Source organism: Pomacea canaliculata, linkage group LG1, assembly GCF_003073045.1.
Source record: "Pomacea canaliculata isolate SZHN2017 linkage group LG1, ASM307304v1, whole genome shotgun sequence".
Taxonomy (NCBI): domain Eukaryota; kingdom Metazoa; phylum Mollusca; class Gastropoda; order Architaenioglossa; family Ampullariidae; genus Pomacea; species Pomacea canaliculata.
The window spans coordinates 38,817,004-38,833,431 of NC_037590.1; the positions used below are offsets into that span (position 1 = coordinate 38,817,004).

The 16,428-nt window shown below is 36.5% G+C and overlaps 1 protein-coding gene and 3 non-coding genes across 4 annotated transcripts; 3 read left to right on the forward strand and 1 right to left on the reverse strand.

The window, feature by feature from the left end:
* Nucleotides 1–4,005: 4,005 nt before the first annotated feature.
* LOC112571040 (serine/threonine-protein phosphatase 6 catalytic subunit) lies at nt 4,006–10,499 on the forward strand. Its single transcript, XM_025249833.1, has 10 exons — nt 4,006–4,118; nt 4,825–4,920; nt 5,260–5,325; nt 5,679–5,746; nt 6,479–6,552; nt 6,783–6,862; nt 7,089–7,206; nt 7,580–7,671; nt 8,496–8,553; nt 9,320–10,499. Exons 1-10 carry the CDS (start codon nt 4,050–4,052, stop codon nt 9,508–9,510), a joined length of 912 nt encoding a protein of 303 aa, XP_025105618.1. The 5' UTR covers nt 4,006–4,049; the 3' UTR covers nt 9,511–10,499.
* Nucleotides 10,500–12,578: 2,079 nt separating this feature from the next.
* Nucleotides 12,579–12,651, forward strand: Trnak-uuu. The gene has a single exon. It is a non-coding gene; the product is annotated as a tRNA-Lys (tRNA).
* A 675-nt stretch (nt 12,652–13,326) lies between these two features.
* LOC112553849 lies at nt 13,327–13,447 on the forward strand. The gene has a single exon (XR_003097130.1). It is a non-coding gene; the product is annotated as a U5 spliceosomal RNA (small nuclear RNA).
* Nucleotides 13,448–15,819: 2,372 nt separating this feature from the next.
* On the reverse strand, nt 15,820–15,940 carry LOC112553845. The gene has a single exon (XR_003097129.1). It is a non-coding gene; the product is annotated as a U5 spliceosomal RNA (small nuclear RNA).
* Nucleotides 15,941–16,428: the final 488 nt, after the last annotated feature.

Sequence of the window (16,428 nt, forward strand, 5' to 3'; positions counted from 1 at the left end):
GTGGAAAGGGGGGCATTCCCCCTAAAAAAAAATACCCAGGAGGCAATAATGTAAATGTTGTTTGAATATATTTAACACGTCAAGTAGTAATTAAACACCTTCACCACTACCAGTAGTAAATGAACATCTCCAACACGATATCTGTTCGCCGCTTCCTGTCTCCGCCATCTTTTCCTCGCTCTCCCAATTTATGCTTTATATTTATATTCGAGTAAACATAAACCATAATTTTCTCCAGGCAGGGGGAATATACTATAAAAGTGCTTTAATTATTCATTAAAATTCGAAGAAGAGTACACAGCTGATTTAGCAATTCTTAGCAATTCACTCACTGCTTTCTACACACTATAAGCCAATAAGGCATCTATGGTTTTTTTCTTCTTGTTTTTACATACTGGAAAACAATCCTACACCTTTATATTGCAATAAACTGAAGGCTGTACATCAAAATGCCGTTATTTATTTATTTTTTGTTGTTAAATCTTTCTATGCCCACAGCCAGCAACGGCGGTAATGTACGGGAAAGATCTACTGGAAAGAAACAATTCTTTGTGTACAGCTCAGTGCAAAGATGTTATTTCCCCATATGTTGGTGGATACACCCTTTACCGCTCTCAAGTATCGGGCCAACAAAGATCATCAAGCACTGATAGAGGACAATAATACATATATCAAAACAATATATTAATAATGTACGCTTACGTTGTCAAGGCTACAGCCAATGAGAGAAAAGACGAGAGTTTGCCATTTCAGCAAGGTGATGTTTGTTACCATTTTTATTTTTTTGAAGACTGAAGGGGATGTTTTTAACCAACATTTTGGGAAATAGTACTTTACACTAGACTTAGTCAGGTGATTTAAATGTTGCACTGTACGAAACCTTCAAAGTCTTTTCCTTTCTATGGAACATCTATTTTGTTGCCAGTCTAAAGGAAAGGGAAAGTAGCTAAAAATGCAATATGGATGTATCTGCATCTAGTCTGAGGGCAACCAATAAAGATCTTCCAAGGGTGTGACAGATGAGGCAGTCGAGTCAACACACATTTAAAATCCATGCATACTGACAAGTTACAGCTGCAGACAATAAAGATTGCACGGTTACATTTCTTATTTTTATTGTATATTCACAGCCTCACATTTGGGCTAGTCTGCCTTTTCATCCAAGACGCTTTAAGGTTCCTTTTGTTTTCTTCATAACTTGAAAGATTGACCGGCTTCCGTGAAGTGGCGTTGTCAGTTGTTACATCGTGGAAGTGACCCGAAAATTTCCCGAGGCTTTGGCAGCATCTTTGCGGACGGTCAGCTCTTAATACGTTCAACAAGCCGCCACGTCACACGGCCTCCCATTAAGCCATCTATCTCAATAACAGATAGGGAGGCTGGAAGGCTGTATTCATGGAAATGGCTTATATGAACATCTATGGCTTCGTGTGAATGTTTGGGAGGGGGAGGGTTGTACAGCCTACATGGTGAAATAAATATTGGCTTTTGATCATTCTTGTTTACCAAGTCAACAGACAGGGAATCAATCTCTGCTATTACCTTCTTCGTCTTTCTTCTCGCATGAAGTATAAAGGAGAATCAGACTGAAAAAGGGTTCTTTTTGAAAATGTTACCGCCAGAGCTGAACAAACCATGAAGACATATTTTCCTGTTTTCCCTGACCAGAGCAAATTGGAGTGAATCTCGGATGACCCCAGACAGGCGCCACTGTGCCTCATACAGGCTGATGCACATAGATGCCAGGGTCTGTAGCTGATTAGGAGTCGCGCCGAGGGATCTGTTAATTATTGCATGGCTATCCCCGCAGAAAGTAGCAGACAGATCGTCTGAACCTAGATGCCCTCCGGAAGTTGATACCTTTATAATGATGTTCACGCATGACCTTTGTTTCGCCGGCTCGATTGGCATAACGAGCAGCGCTGCGGAGAGTGGCTTTTTATGGAGTATTCGCTCAGTCGACTGGGGGTGTGGGGGTTTGCAGGCGCACACACACACAAAACCCCATGTACGGACACACGGGCTCAGAGCTAGGCTTAAATGACTACGAGGGTAACTCTAAGCAAAGATTATGGGTTTTTTTTACATCTAGCCCTCGATCTAAGGAAAAACTGAAACACTACATTGCTACAAACAAAGGCATTAAAATAAAAGAAAATTGAAATATTTACAAATTTCATAATTAGTAATGGATGAGAAGCCTTTGCAAGCGATTAAAGATTTTGATATTTGATATAGATTTCCTATGAGTCCTGAGAGACAATAAAGACATATCTGTCATTGCTTTAAGCACATTGGCTACAAGAGGGTGAAAAAAACTACTCAGAATTGACTATATACCCATATCTATGCAATTTTCCTCCTCAATTCACCTGTATTCTCACACACTTATGCACAAACAATTATACAGCAAAGACATAGTAGAAAAAGATTATAAGGTTGCACACCTATTTGTACACACCTATAATATCATTCACCTCCCTCCTACCACCAGTCAGCGGTCTGGTGGCGCAACGGTTAGCGCCTGTCACCAATACAATGAAGGTTGGCTGCTCAGAGTTCATTTCTCGTCTTGGGCATGCTGTTCTTTCTCTGCATGTGGCATCTGTTTGCCTTGCCGTAATATAGCCTCAATTGCTGGCACGACGTAAAACACCAGTTGTCATCCTCCATCCCCTTTCCAAGTATCTAGCAGATATCATATGCTTCTTATTTTGGAATAAAAAGTATCTGGGAGTTTCAGCAATCACAAGCATTTAATCGATTTAATGAGAAAATGTAATCGGGAAACCTGCCTGTCTCTCCATACATCAGCTTGTTTGATGCTTTTACTGAAACATAGATTATAGATAGGGGTGGAGGTGGAATGTTGCTTTGGAGAAAAAAATTTGAGAAAAAGGTGCAGATTTAATTTTTTTTAAATTATCCAAATTTGTGATATTGAACAGTGAAAATTTGGTATGCTTTATCTTTTACTCTGATTACACTGTAATAAAAGAATGAATGAATAAAGACCTCATTAAAGAAAATATTTTTAAAATAATGGTGCTGAAAGAAATCAAATCTTTTCAGACCTTGATAATTTTGTTTCTCGTACACATGCAAAACGTTTCATCTTACAACGTCTTATAAGATATGTTTGCTGTCTTTCTCAAGGCTGCATGTAGACAGATATGCTGTGTTACCAACAGCTTTCTCAATGGATAACTCAATTATTTTGCTGGATGTCTATTGTGATACATGTACAAAATTGATATTCCAGAGCAGAGTAACACCAGCAGAATCCCTATTTTAGCCTAAATCTAAGCATATTTCCTCATTGTTTATGTTTTATCTAAAAACTTTATCTGTCATGAGCGTTGTGAAATGGTTCCATAATAGCATGGGCTCTACCCCCAGAAATTATGTTAGAGCATGGAATAAACATAACTTTTTGGTTACAGCTAGTTGTAGCTTTCCATGTAGGCCTGTGAAGCCATATTATTTAAAAGCTGTAACACATATCTGATAAAACTCACAAAAAGGAATATATCTTACATGATGATGATGATGATGTAGTTTTATAGCGCGCTAGTATCCGCATCACAATGATCACAATGTGTGTGTATTATTAGTTCTTTGTAAGCCACCATCCATGTTTTTGGTGGCTTATCCGATCCACAGCATAACTTAAGATTGGTGTGAATTGCACGTAGAATAACTAGGTAAATAGAAAGTGATACCCTCTAAATTAATGCAAAACCTTGATTATTTGTTTCCATAGCAATTAGTTTTTTGGAGAAAAAAGATTTTAAAAAACTTAGCCTCTAAATCGCTACATCTGTAAAAATATGCCATTAAGATATAAAATTAAAACATTTTAAAATGTATTCAGTTTTTTAACGCCTATCGGGAACTTGGAAAGACAAAAACATTCTTTGATGCAAGTATTCGAAACGAAGGGAGAAAACCAAGTCTACAAGCGAAAAGGCACTTTCGAATTGTCTGTCCTTGCCAGTTTTAGCCAATCGACATAAAGCTTTTGGCGACGCTTTGGAACTGTGTTCAAAATGTCGGACATTGACAAGTGGATTGTGCTGGCAAAACAATGCAAATATTTGCCCGAAAATGATCTTAAGGTTTGCACATTTTGAAACCCAATGAACGGAGACAAAATATGTGATACATTAATGACATTTAAATTGCTTATGCTACGTTCACTACCCTTGAAAAAACTGGAACTCAGAAATGAACTTTTTTTGCTACGGCACTTAATTTACTCTATAGGGACGAGACATCTTGCCGTCTAGTGTCTTTAGATGGATCAAGCGGTCATGTTTGTTCAATGCATTATAACTTAATAGAAATGCCGGTCTTATAAGTTACTTTTTAGTTCATGACAAAGGAGACATCGACTAACACAAACGGTTTTATTAGTATTTTCATGGAGTTTCATAAACGCACACCCCCACCCCCTACATCCGCATCTCTCTGTCCCCCTAAAGTACTCACGCTTTCGAATTATCACTCAATAGTAGCATATAGATGCCCAGGACCGTGTCCGATGGCGGGGTGTGGTTGCGGCCCTATGCTCCACTGGGGGCGTATAGGAAAAAAGAAGAAGTAGCATATATATATATGTATTTTTTTATGGATGATCGTTTATCAGTTTTGAAATGGACAAAATCACGTTTAGACATTAATATGCAAGGATTTGAATGAAAATTAGTGTTTGTTCTTTGCAGTTTATTTTTGTTTTGTTCAGTTATGAGATTTTGTAAATGGTGTTCAGCAGTTTATTAAAATGATTGATATAGTTGCACATCTTAATTTTTTGTTGCACAGAAACTCTGTGACATGGTTTGTGAGCTGCTTTTAGAAGAGTCCAATGTACAACCTGTCAACACACCTGTCACAGTTTGTGGTGATATACATGGGCAGGTAGTTTGATTTAAGTCTTTCTTGCCCATGAGCACTCATTGTGTGGTCATGCACATAACATGCCCTCCATATTTTTAATAAATGAGTTTTTATAGTGAAATTAGAATTTTATTTGCCAAGTCACATTGCACAAGTAACATCCTTTCAGGAACATGCTTGTGTAATGAATTTAACAATTGTAATTCCGGCACATAACTGTATGTAAGCAAGTGTAGAATACTTAACAAAAAGGCAAATAGTTTAGTAAAGTGCCTTATAACTGCTGAAGGTAATATATTTTTAAAAGATTAATAAATATATACTGCCTAAAAGGCTAAGAATATTTTTCTTTCTGCGTAGTTTTATGACTTGATGGAGCTGTTCAGGACAGGTGGAGAGATGCCAGATACAAATTACATATTTATGGTGAGTTGCCACCAAGGTCTTTTTTAAGAACTAATTTCCTATAATACAATTTTAAGAGAAAGTCAAGGCAAAAGTATAGATATAAAAGAAATGTCCCTGTTCTTATCCTGCATACCATCAGGCCTCTTGAAAAATATTTTCAGATCAAATAAAACTTAATTTTCTGTCCAAGAAAGTCCAAGAGAAATGCTTCTTTTGCTCACAAGCCCATTTTAACATCAGGTCTGTATTATTCCCAAATAGATGACACCTGTGTATTTTCAATACTTATTAGTTTTCTTTTTGTATCAGTTCGATGATCACTTTTTCTTTGTGACATCTTTACCTACCTAACATTTGCTTTCCTTTTCCAGGGTGACTTTGTAGATAGAGGTTATTACAGCTTGGAGACTTTTACACTCCTCCTTACTCTTAAAGCCAAGTAAGTACTATTCATATTTTTTTTAACACAGGAAAGAAGAAACTTTTTCATCCAGCTCTCCCAATCCATTTGCTCCATGGTTTTTACAATTAATAAGGACTTGTCTTGAAGATGGGGGGGGGGGGGGAATTGGTGTTTTACGCCGTGTCAGCAGCTAAGGCTATATCACGGCAAGCAGCCAGCCCTGTAAACAGATGCCACGTGCAGAGAAAGAACAACGTGCCCGAGACGAGAAATGAACTCAGGGCAGCCAACCTTCACTGTATTGGTGACAGGCGCTAACAGCGCTAACCGTTGCGCCACCGGACCGCTCTCTTGAAGATGGCATGGCTCAATGGTTGAGTGCAAGCGTGCATAGATATTTTTCAACCCCTTGCTGTCATAATGTTCAACCATTTTTCAATTATAAACTACCTCACAAAAAACTGTAGATGCAATTACTTATGATGACATTTTTACTTTCTCATAGCAAAATGTTACATAGCATATTTGTTAAAAGATACAATCAAAGATTCATATAATTAAATTTACATATTTTCCAATGTTAAGAATGATAATATATCATCACAAAGAAAATGATAACAAAATATAGTTTTGTGTTAGCCAAAAAAATTAAATCAGTGTTCATGTTTTTTTATAGGACTTTTGAATGGATTTTATATACAAGGCAGAGATAATGGTTTATGACTAAAGCTTATTTAATAATGCTAATACTCTGCATGCATTTTTCAGATGGCCAGACAAAATTGTTCTTCTAAGAGGAAACCATGAAAGTCGACAGATCACACAGATTTATGGCTTTTACGGTCTGATTGGTTTTTCCTATGTAAACTTTTACACCATCTGTATGCTTGTCAAATATTCTTGTATATTTATGTATGTTTAAACATTGATGTTGAAGCATGGGTTCATTTGAGGAAAGCAAAATGAGGGGACTTGGGCAAGAAAAACCTGTAAAATTAACTTGTGCAGATGAATGTACTGATGGCTTAGTTTAAATCATTTCATGTGATATCCCTTGTTAAATATTTTGCAGATGAATGTCAGACAAAGTATGGCAATGCTAATGCATGGAGATACTGCTGTAGAGTGTTTGATCTTCTTACCATTGCTGCGGTAATTGTGCACTCTTACTGGATTTGAAAACATTGTTGATATGTGGGTAATTAGGTTATTATGAGTAACTTGAGAAGAATTTACTGATCTCTCAGTCTTGTTTCTTTTTATTTTTTTGTCAAGGATTTTTTTAACTTTTTTCCCCCTGGATGTGAAGTCTAAATTTGCAATTGTTGCTGTTTGTTCTGTGACCATCAGCATGACTAAAAGATGTTTCTGTCTCCAGATTATTGATGAGTGTATTCTGTGTGTCCATGGAGGATTATCACCAGACATCAAGACTATCGATCAGATCCGAACCATTGAGCGAAATCAGGAGATACCTCATAAGGGTGCCTTCTGTGGTTAGTGCAGTGGTGCATGTGCCAACACACGCACACACCCCATTCATTCTTATAAATATATTTATGCCCCAAAAGGCACGTTTCACAGCAACATACAAAGTAGCTTTGTGTTCATTCAACTGGTAGTCAAAGGACAGTTCACATTATTTCTGTGCACTTAGGTTAGAGCATAAGCTCCCTTAAAATTCCCAAGCGACAACAGGTCATCCACAAGGATAAGGCTGATAATTTTATTTGTATCCTATTGTTCAGTGGTAGCAGCTGCAAAACGGAGGCAGTACTTTGTGGTGGAAGTGTATCCCTGTGCCTTAAGTTCTTATTTTGTTAAGTAAATTATTATTATGATGATGAAACTGAAAATCTTTCTTTGTAGATTTAGTTTGGTCTGACCCAGAGGATGTGGACACTTGGGCTATGAGTCCAAGAGGAGCAGGGTGGCTGTTTGGAGCTAAAGTCACTAGTGAGGTATGACTCCTGATGATTGATTGCATTGAAAATTGCAGAAACCTTGAAGCTATAGTTTTAAAAAAGTATTTTAAATTTTATAGAAATAACTTTTCAAAGTATCCTGTTGCTGGTCTGTGATGCTTTCAATAAGTATCCTCCACTCCATTTCATAAAAGTGACGAAGGTATAATAGAAAACGAAGGCCATTTGGAAATGTGTTTGTACTTCTGTGAACAGAAGTCCTCTGTAGAAATCATTTTTTGATACTCAGGTCACATGTAACATGATTTTGACCATAAATTATTATGCCAGTAATACCAAGGTAAATTTGAGATTTAAATTAAACCCGATTGAATAAAAAATATTCAGACATTATTTTTTTTACTTGTGTCTATGCCTGCTGTGTCTAGAGAAGTCAATAAATATTTATAGTAAAGTTATTAAGGGGTAGATCTACGAGTTGGACCAGAATGAAAGTTATCAGTTACAAAATCCAACTTTTTGGATGGCTTTTTTAACAAAAGCTATGTGGTAAGGGAGATAATCCTAATGCTATGGGAACAAAAGATTATGGCAGTGAAAATCTTTGATAACGTTGCATCTTAGTTTGAAGTGAATAAATAAAAATGTAATCATCTGTAGTCTTAATTTTCATCAATTTGTGCTGAGTTATTAAACAAATTAGTATCAAAAATTAATTTCAAATTTCATGCAACGAGAAGTGGATCTCAGATATGAACATATCTCTTTCAGGAACTGGTTTGTAAGTAGAAAATGAGAGTTGGTGAGAAACTCATATGCTGTTAAAAAATAACTGCCTAACTTTTTTATTTTATTTTCAGTTTGTAGCCATCAACAACTTGAAACTTATCTGTCGAGCACATCAGCTAGTCCATGAGGGTAAAACTCTTCCTTTTTAAGTGTGTGCCTTTATATGGATGCATGCATGTGCATGTGTGTATACAAAAGTTTTTAAAAAGTTAGAGTAGCTTTTTTTATAGTGCTTATGAAATTTTCACTTCTTCATGGAAATGCAACATGGGTGGCAAATTTTAATAATCATAAGAATACAGTGCATTTATATGGCGCCTTTACCCTGCACCAAAGTCAGGCTCAAAGCACTTACATACAGGCGCACAAATATACATAACACAATTTACAGCATACATACACTGGGTGGAGGAAACCAGGTTACTCAGAAAAAAGACATGGTCAACCGTGTAAACAGGTTTTACTTTTAAAGAGAAGAATGTTGAAGTTGAAATTGGAACCAATGATGCCTGGTTATCACTGTTGTGACGGGAGCTTAACCCGTATAGCACAATGAGGCATGACCGTGGCTTTGCCGGGCAAGCATGGGGAAGGCAATTACTTTTATTGCAAAGTTCAAACTTTCTCTTTCCAAAAAATGTATAGGTTTCTTGGACTAATGTTTACCTGAGAACAGCATTAATAAATAACTAACATCACCTGCTGTCATCTTCACAGTCTTCGATTATTAGCCAGTCTTTGTAATACTTATCCTTCTATGCCGTGCTAAGAGGGTTAAGCCACGGCATCACCAAGCAGCTCAGAAAATCCAGAATCTAGTATGGGTGATCAAATACCTAACAGCTTAAAATTATTAAATTGATGACTACTGAGTTTCTGAAATTTGTGTTTACAGGTTACAAGTTCATGTTTGATGACAAGCTGGTGACGGTATGGTCAGCACCAAATTACTGCTACCGTTGTGGCAACATTGCAGCTGTGCTGTCCTTTACTGATTCTGATCACCATGAGGCCAAACTTTTCAAAGCAGTTCCTGACAGTGAAAGAGTTATCCCTCCTCGTACACAGACCCCATACTTCCTTTGATCACAGTTCATGACTCTTATAGACTGTATATAAAATGCTGTCCTTTGATACACAGCAGATTTATGATATTGTAGATCAAATGGTTTAGCAAAGACATTGGCAGTGAGTGAGTTGACTTAAAAAAAATTTATGTGAGGAAATACCTGTGTATGATTGCCCAATTAGAGTGTTCACCTAATGAAGGTTGAACTGATTTTAAGTTTTTTGTAGCAGCTTCAGGAAATGTATTTTGACAGAGCAGTACAGTAGGTGATTTATAAATGAATTTTAGGAGATGTTTTCTTGAAAATACTGCATCAAATGATAAAGGTTTTCTTGAAAGAGCATTAGCTCATTAAAGGTTGATTTTCGTAGTCCTTGTTTTAATATGTGAGCCTTTCATTTTATATGCATCTAATCCTTTCTCAATCACAATAGTTATTAAAGATTTGAGTCATTAGCTTTGGTCCACATCATCTTAACAGAAACTAAGACAAATATTTTTTCACCTTAAGTAAGTTAAATTCACCTGCTTATCTAAGAGGTTGCAAAAAATAATTTTATATTCGGATATTTTGCCTTAGGGCCCTCTTATCAATAGCCAGACAATTTGATGTCTGTTTCATTTATTTGGAAAAAATCTAAATGTTCTGAACATTGATTGTCATGAAAAAGTTTTGATTCGAGTGATTGTATGATGCTGGGAAATTGTTATTATAATGAAAGATTGCTATTTTTTCCTAATATTTATAAAATTGAATGTCACAAGCTAGTTTTTAAAACTTGATGGGTCCAAGGGATTACAGCAAAAATGCAGTGTGATGAACTCCAATGCAATGCTCAAGTCCAAAGCTTCATGTTTGGCTGCAGATTTGATAATCATTGTACTTCCAATCATACCATCTGTTCCTATAGAACAGTCTGAATTCTGTGCTCTTAGCAGTTAACATTTCTGTTGGTTTATGCTATTCTTACAGAGGTGAATAAATTGTAAATATCTAAAATAAAGATTTTGAAGCTTTCAGATGTGGTTTTTTCCCAAACAAATGACCGTTTAGGTCAGAAGTATGATAGCAACACTAGGAATGTACTGGGCAGAGTTTAGTCTACTTGAATAATTTTTTATTTGATAAATTCTCCACTGCCAGAGGGTCATGATTTATACTCTGCTTGCAGAGATATCGGTTAAAATGTATAACAAAATTTCAAGATATACAGTGATCCCTCATCTATCGCGCGGCCAGGTTACATACCAGAGACCCCTGCAATAGGTGAAAATCCTCAAAGGAGTTGCCTTATATTTTTTTTTTTTTTAAACATTTATTTTGTCTCACAAATATATGAAATAAAAAATACAGTATCTTGCAGTATAATACAAGCATATACACATAAGGTAACAGTCATTCGTTCGTTCCAGAAATTGAAAAGAAATTGCCTGCAGGCAGTCCATTAGTACAAGTTACACATAGTGATGATGATGAATGAATGATTGATTTACTGGCTGAAGGGCTAGCAAAACAAGTATTTAGATTATAATAAAAGCTTGGAGGACTCACAGTGCAGACTCAATCATGCTGTTGTGATTGCAAAATTTTTTAACAAAGAACCTCCATCTTCATTGGTTGCATACCACAGACTGCAAAACACTTTCCAGAAATGTGCAGTTTATTGCCTTATATTAATTTTGTTATTTATATATATTTTAAGCCCTTCTCATACTCCTATAAACCTTTCCTACTCTGTTGTTATTAATCTCACATTCGCAAACAGTAGTAGCATACTACAATACTGCATTTATATTGTGTACAGTACAGCATTTTTTTTTTTAAGTGATAAGGTGAAGCTGCAAAAAGTGAACTGCTATATATAGTGAGTGACGACTATAAACACTTGTATACATGTTCTTGAACTGCACAAATCTTTTATCTTTTTTTTTTTCAAAGTTATTGAAGCCGACAATCTTACTAAGATTAAACAAAGCAAGTTTAGACACCAGCAGAAAAAGGAGGGGTCCGGGTACAGCTGTGGTCAGGACAGTATACCCATCTGCTCCATTGTCCCAGTCAGTAACCAAACATATGTGTGTGTTTGTGCCTGTAAATAGGCCGTTTTGAGACAATTAAATTTTGGTTTAAAAAAAATTAAGTGTATATTAAAACCGGCCGACAAATTGAATCTATAAAATTTTTAAGGGGAACTGTATGAAGTAGCATCCATAAAGCTATAACTGTCCCCAGAAAACGGGGACGGATGTACGTCACCTTATCATGGGTATCGATCGAATCTGTGGCCTCGATATCGATCGGACCAGTGTTTCATATTCGCGTGAAATTAAACGTTATTTGTAAATCAACACAGGGCTTCTGCTAAGGCTAAATTCTTTGGGCCCCTTCTTCAGATTTTTAAGGGGTCCCTGTTCTTTGCCCAAATTTGAAGGGGACCCCATTGACGAAAATTGAAGGGGTCCTCCGAACTTTTAATGAGTACTGTACGCAAATTTTTGCGTAAGCAGAAGCCCTGCAAGAAAAAGAAACACAAATCACGTAAAGACAATTTCCCTATCACTCTGATAAAGTAACAATTTGGTGTCGGTAGTTGCAAAACATAAATAAGTTTACATCGGAGCTTCAGCTTAATATTTTTTGCATCTCGATCCTTATCTAAGATAGTCCAGAGGGAAAAACGGCATGCATTTGGACAAGCTAATCGATCATTGCTGTTAAACATCTGACATACTTGTTCGAGAAAGATAATTTCTCCTATTTGCCGATAAAACCTCCAAATAACATTTTTATAGTCTAAAATCCCCATCAATGTTAACTGCATGAGGGCCTATTTATATTTATAAAAAGTCCCCAAATTACCTGGAAGTCAGAAAATACCCTTGCGTTTACCACTCGGCTATCCGCTTCTCATCCAGTCCAAAGGCATAAGTTAAATCCATAAAATAAACTAAAAATGATCTTGCTAGACGAAGTTATGGTGACTGCTAATTACATGTCCAGAGTTGAGTAGTATAAAAAGGACGATTTGGATGAAAAGCAGAACTTAAATACTATTAACAGAAATTAACACTACTAGTACCAAGAGCCCGGTTAGCTCAGTCGGTAGAGCATCAGACTTTTAATCTGAGGGTCAAGGGTTCAAGTCCCTTATCGGGCGGTAAAATTTTTTTCCCTCTCCTTGAACTACGCATTTGAAGGTTGTTACAGATCCAAGGCCTTGTTTTTATACTACAGGTTAATTCATTCTCCTGGGTAATTATGCAAGGAAATATTTTGATTCTTTCTCTCAGAAATTCGCTAGTCTCTCTGCTTCGACGACTGGCATGGGGAATCATCAAACTCAGTGAACCTTTCTCTCAGTCATGCACGCTTTTCTCGTAAAGCCCTCTGCCACGCATTTCCAACTAGAAGACATCTAAGGGCGATAATCTATGCTTCCCAACAGACAAAGGTGACAACACCCCCCCCCCCGTTCCTAACAGTACTATTCTGGCGCTCCTTTGGCTGGCTTGATGATTAGGTTTAATTCTTGTCTCGCAGGAGAGTGCTGGAACCTAGAAACTTCTGACTATAGTTTGAGACTGTTAATGTCACAGAGTGATTTCCCTTTAAATCGCACTGTTATTAAAATTAATTTTTGAACTTTGTCTGCTAAGGAAAGTTACAAACTTAACGTTTACAATGAGAATATACAATATTTATAAACACAGAGTATTTAGATAAATTTGCTTATCAATTTGCAAAATTTTAATAATTATTCAGCATTTATTGATACACACCTCTAAGAAAACAGTAGCTTTTTTCAGTTGCTCTGACCAACGTGCTTGTTCCAGTACTCTGGTTTCTCTTCAACTCACGAGAAAATCTTTCGCCTTTTACTAAAGATTTCCGTGGAGAGGAACAACTTAATGAGTCTAATGACTTATTTTTCTCAGCCCTGCTCCTGCAGGGTAACAATCAAAATGTCAAAACATTTGCAAACTTTAAGCAACAAAGGAGATTCACGATTTACAAGTGAATGGTAATCTCTTGCCGCTCATTCATGATAATACGTATGACTTTAAAAAAATTGTACAGAAAATAGGCAAAAGGCTAGCGTTTTTAAATGTCAGCCGACAATGGAAGGATACATTACAAAATACATTCTCGAAAAACTGACCATTGTACTTCTGGTGTAGGGATAGAGTGGATACAGATTCCCTGCTTTCTGTCGATGAAGAATTAGATGTTCTCGACCACTCTTATTTTTCAAACGGTAGCATCCACCCGTATATATTATAAGTGATAGAAGACAGCAACGCCACACGAGTACAGAAATGGCTAGAGTGCGCGCCTCTGGCTGGCTCGTTGACTGGCTAGGTTTTGATCTACTGTGGCAGGAGAGTGCTTCCAAAGTTCCACCCATGGACATATGTAAATTCGTGACTCCACCTAGAAACAATTACTTCGGACTATGGTTTGAGACTCTAGAGCAGGGGTGGGCAATTAATTTTCCCAAGGGGCCGCATATGAGAAATTGGGATGGTTTTAGAGGGCCGGACTAATATAGTTAACTCAGTTTTACCCAGTACTGTATGTATAGTATATATACTATCCTTCGCCAGCGGGCGGGCCGGTCAGAGACAGGAGGGGGGCCGGATCCGGCACGCGGGCCGGCCTTTGCCCAGGTCTGCTCTAGAGTCTAAATTACTATACAGGGTAATTCCCCTTTTCACTACGCCTTATAAAAATCAATTTTAATAATTTCCTGCTAATTGAATTTAAAATCATTACATTTTAAATGAGAATATATATATATAGTGTTTAGAGAGACTTCAGAAAATTTCCTTATTAATTTAACAATTTTTAAGCATTCAGCAAACTGTAGTAGCGTACAGTACTGTAATTTCATTGTGTACAGTACAGTAATCACACGCTAATGAAATACCTGTACATACTGTGTTTTGTTTCAATCTTTTAATATGTTTGAATTAAAATTTTTTTGTATTTTATGTATTTGTACACATATTCTTGAATCGCACGAGTCTTTTTTTTTTTTTTAAAGCCCACTATTGGTGTAGGTAGTTGGAAAATATTAAATAAGTTTACATCGGAGCTTTTATTTCGTTGTCTAAGGTTTTCTAGGGGGGGAAAATGCATGCATATGGACAAAGCTGATCGATCATTGCTGTTAAACATCTGAGATACTTGTTCGAGCAAAAATACTAATATTAATAAAAGTACATTACTGCGGATATATGTACCTTTTCTCCTATTTGCTGATATGACCTTAAAATAATATTTTTATAATCCAAAATCCCTAACAATTTTTACTGAGGCCCTAAAAAGTCCCCAAATTACCTGTAAGTCAGGAAATACCTTTGCATTTACCACTGGATCGGATATCCGCTTCTCATCCAGTCCAAAGGCATAAGTTAAATCCATGAAAAAAAAACAACAAAAAAAACAACTGAGTTTGGTGGACCACAAACTTGTATTACTGAACTGCTGGAAGAAGATTTTTTTTCCAGTTAACTACTAAAACGAGGCATGAGACTACAAAGCTTCCAGTTTAGTCGCATTCTTTGTTTAGGCTCGCCGAGAATAACAGCAGAGAACTTCACAAGAGAATAAGCATTGGTCTTGGCAGATAGCAATCCACCTATACACATACATGGCTGGACGAAGTTATGGTGACTACTAACCAATCTAGAGTTGAGTAGTCTAAAAAGCACGACTGGGATGGAAAATATACCGGTCGCTCGAGCATCAGACTTTTAATCTGAGCGTCATGGGTTCAAGTCCCATATCGGGCTTCTAATTTTTTTTTCCTCTCCTTGAACTACGCAGGTTGTTCCAGATCGAATGCGTTCTTTTATACCAATTCACATTTACAAAACATTTTCCCGTAAAACGTTTATTAAAACTACAATAATCTAAAAACTTTTTAAAATTATATATTGTTTTTTTAATTTAATTACTGTACTATGTATTATGGCAGAATTGTGTATCTAAGTTTCCTCATTGAGATTTGGTGTGTTGATTCGCTGTATTTTATGCATTTTTGGAAAATCGTGATGTATTATCCAGTCTTCTTGCTGCACTGTGTACTACAAGACTGTGAGCGCTGATCAACTAAGTCATCACCTATCTTCTCATGACAAAAAAAGAGTCTTTAAAGAAACTGAAATTAAAAACTATGACACCGTTATTATCTTCATCTTAGATATAAGAATCCCAGACTATATCAATAACATTCTATCATGATGAATGTGTGCACCACTTTCAGAAAATTAGGAAACATTCTCTGATGAAACATTCTCATTATTATTTACATTTTGATTGTTACCCTGCAGGAGCAGGGCTGAGAAAAATAAGTCATTAGACTCATTAAGTTGTTCCTCTCCACGGAAATCTTTAGTAAAAGGCGAAAGATTTTCTCGTGAGTTGAAGAGAAACCAGAGTAAGCGATAGAGGCTGTCATCTGAGCCACTGAAAATTGCTACTTTGTTTTTAAAGGTGTGTATCAATAAATGCTAGAAAATTGTTAGTATCTTGCAAATTACTAAGCAATGTCATCTGAATACTCTAAATTTATAAATGTTGTATATTCTCATTGTAAATGTTAAGCTTGTAACATTCATTAACAATTGTTTTAACATGAAATTTTATAACAGTGCAATTGAAAGGGAAACTACTCTGTGTATATATAAACCGTCTCGGCTGCTGCCTTGTGTGTACCACGCAGTAAGAGAGGGATTCAAAGCGAGACGCTTCCCTACGGAACACATTCATTAGCCTAATACGTATGATTTTTAAAATATGTTATAGAAAATAGGCAAAAAGTTCGCGTTACCAGTTAGTTTTTCACCTTTTTAACTGTCAACAGGCAAAGATACTTTTCAAAATACATCCTCGAAAAAGTTACCATTTACTTCTGTTGTAGGGATAGAAC

What these genes read in the sequence shown, in the direction of transcription:
- LOC112571040 (XM_025249833.1), top strand. Translation starts at nt 4,050, where the DNA reads ATGTCGGACATTGACAAGTGGATTGTGCTGGCAAAACAATGCAAATAT. An exon ending in GTGGTGATATACATGGGCAG is followed by an intron (nt 4,921 to 5,259) that starts GTAGTTTGATTT and finishes CTTTCTGCGTAG; the next exon opens with TTTTATGACTTGATGGAGCT. An exon ending in ATACAAATTACATATTTATG is followed by an intron (nt 5,326 to 5,678) that starts GTGAGTTGCCAC and finishes TTCCTTTTCCAG; the next exon opens with GGTGACTTTGTAGATAGAGG.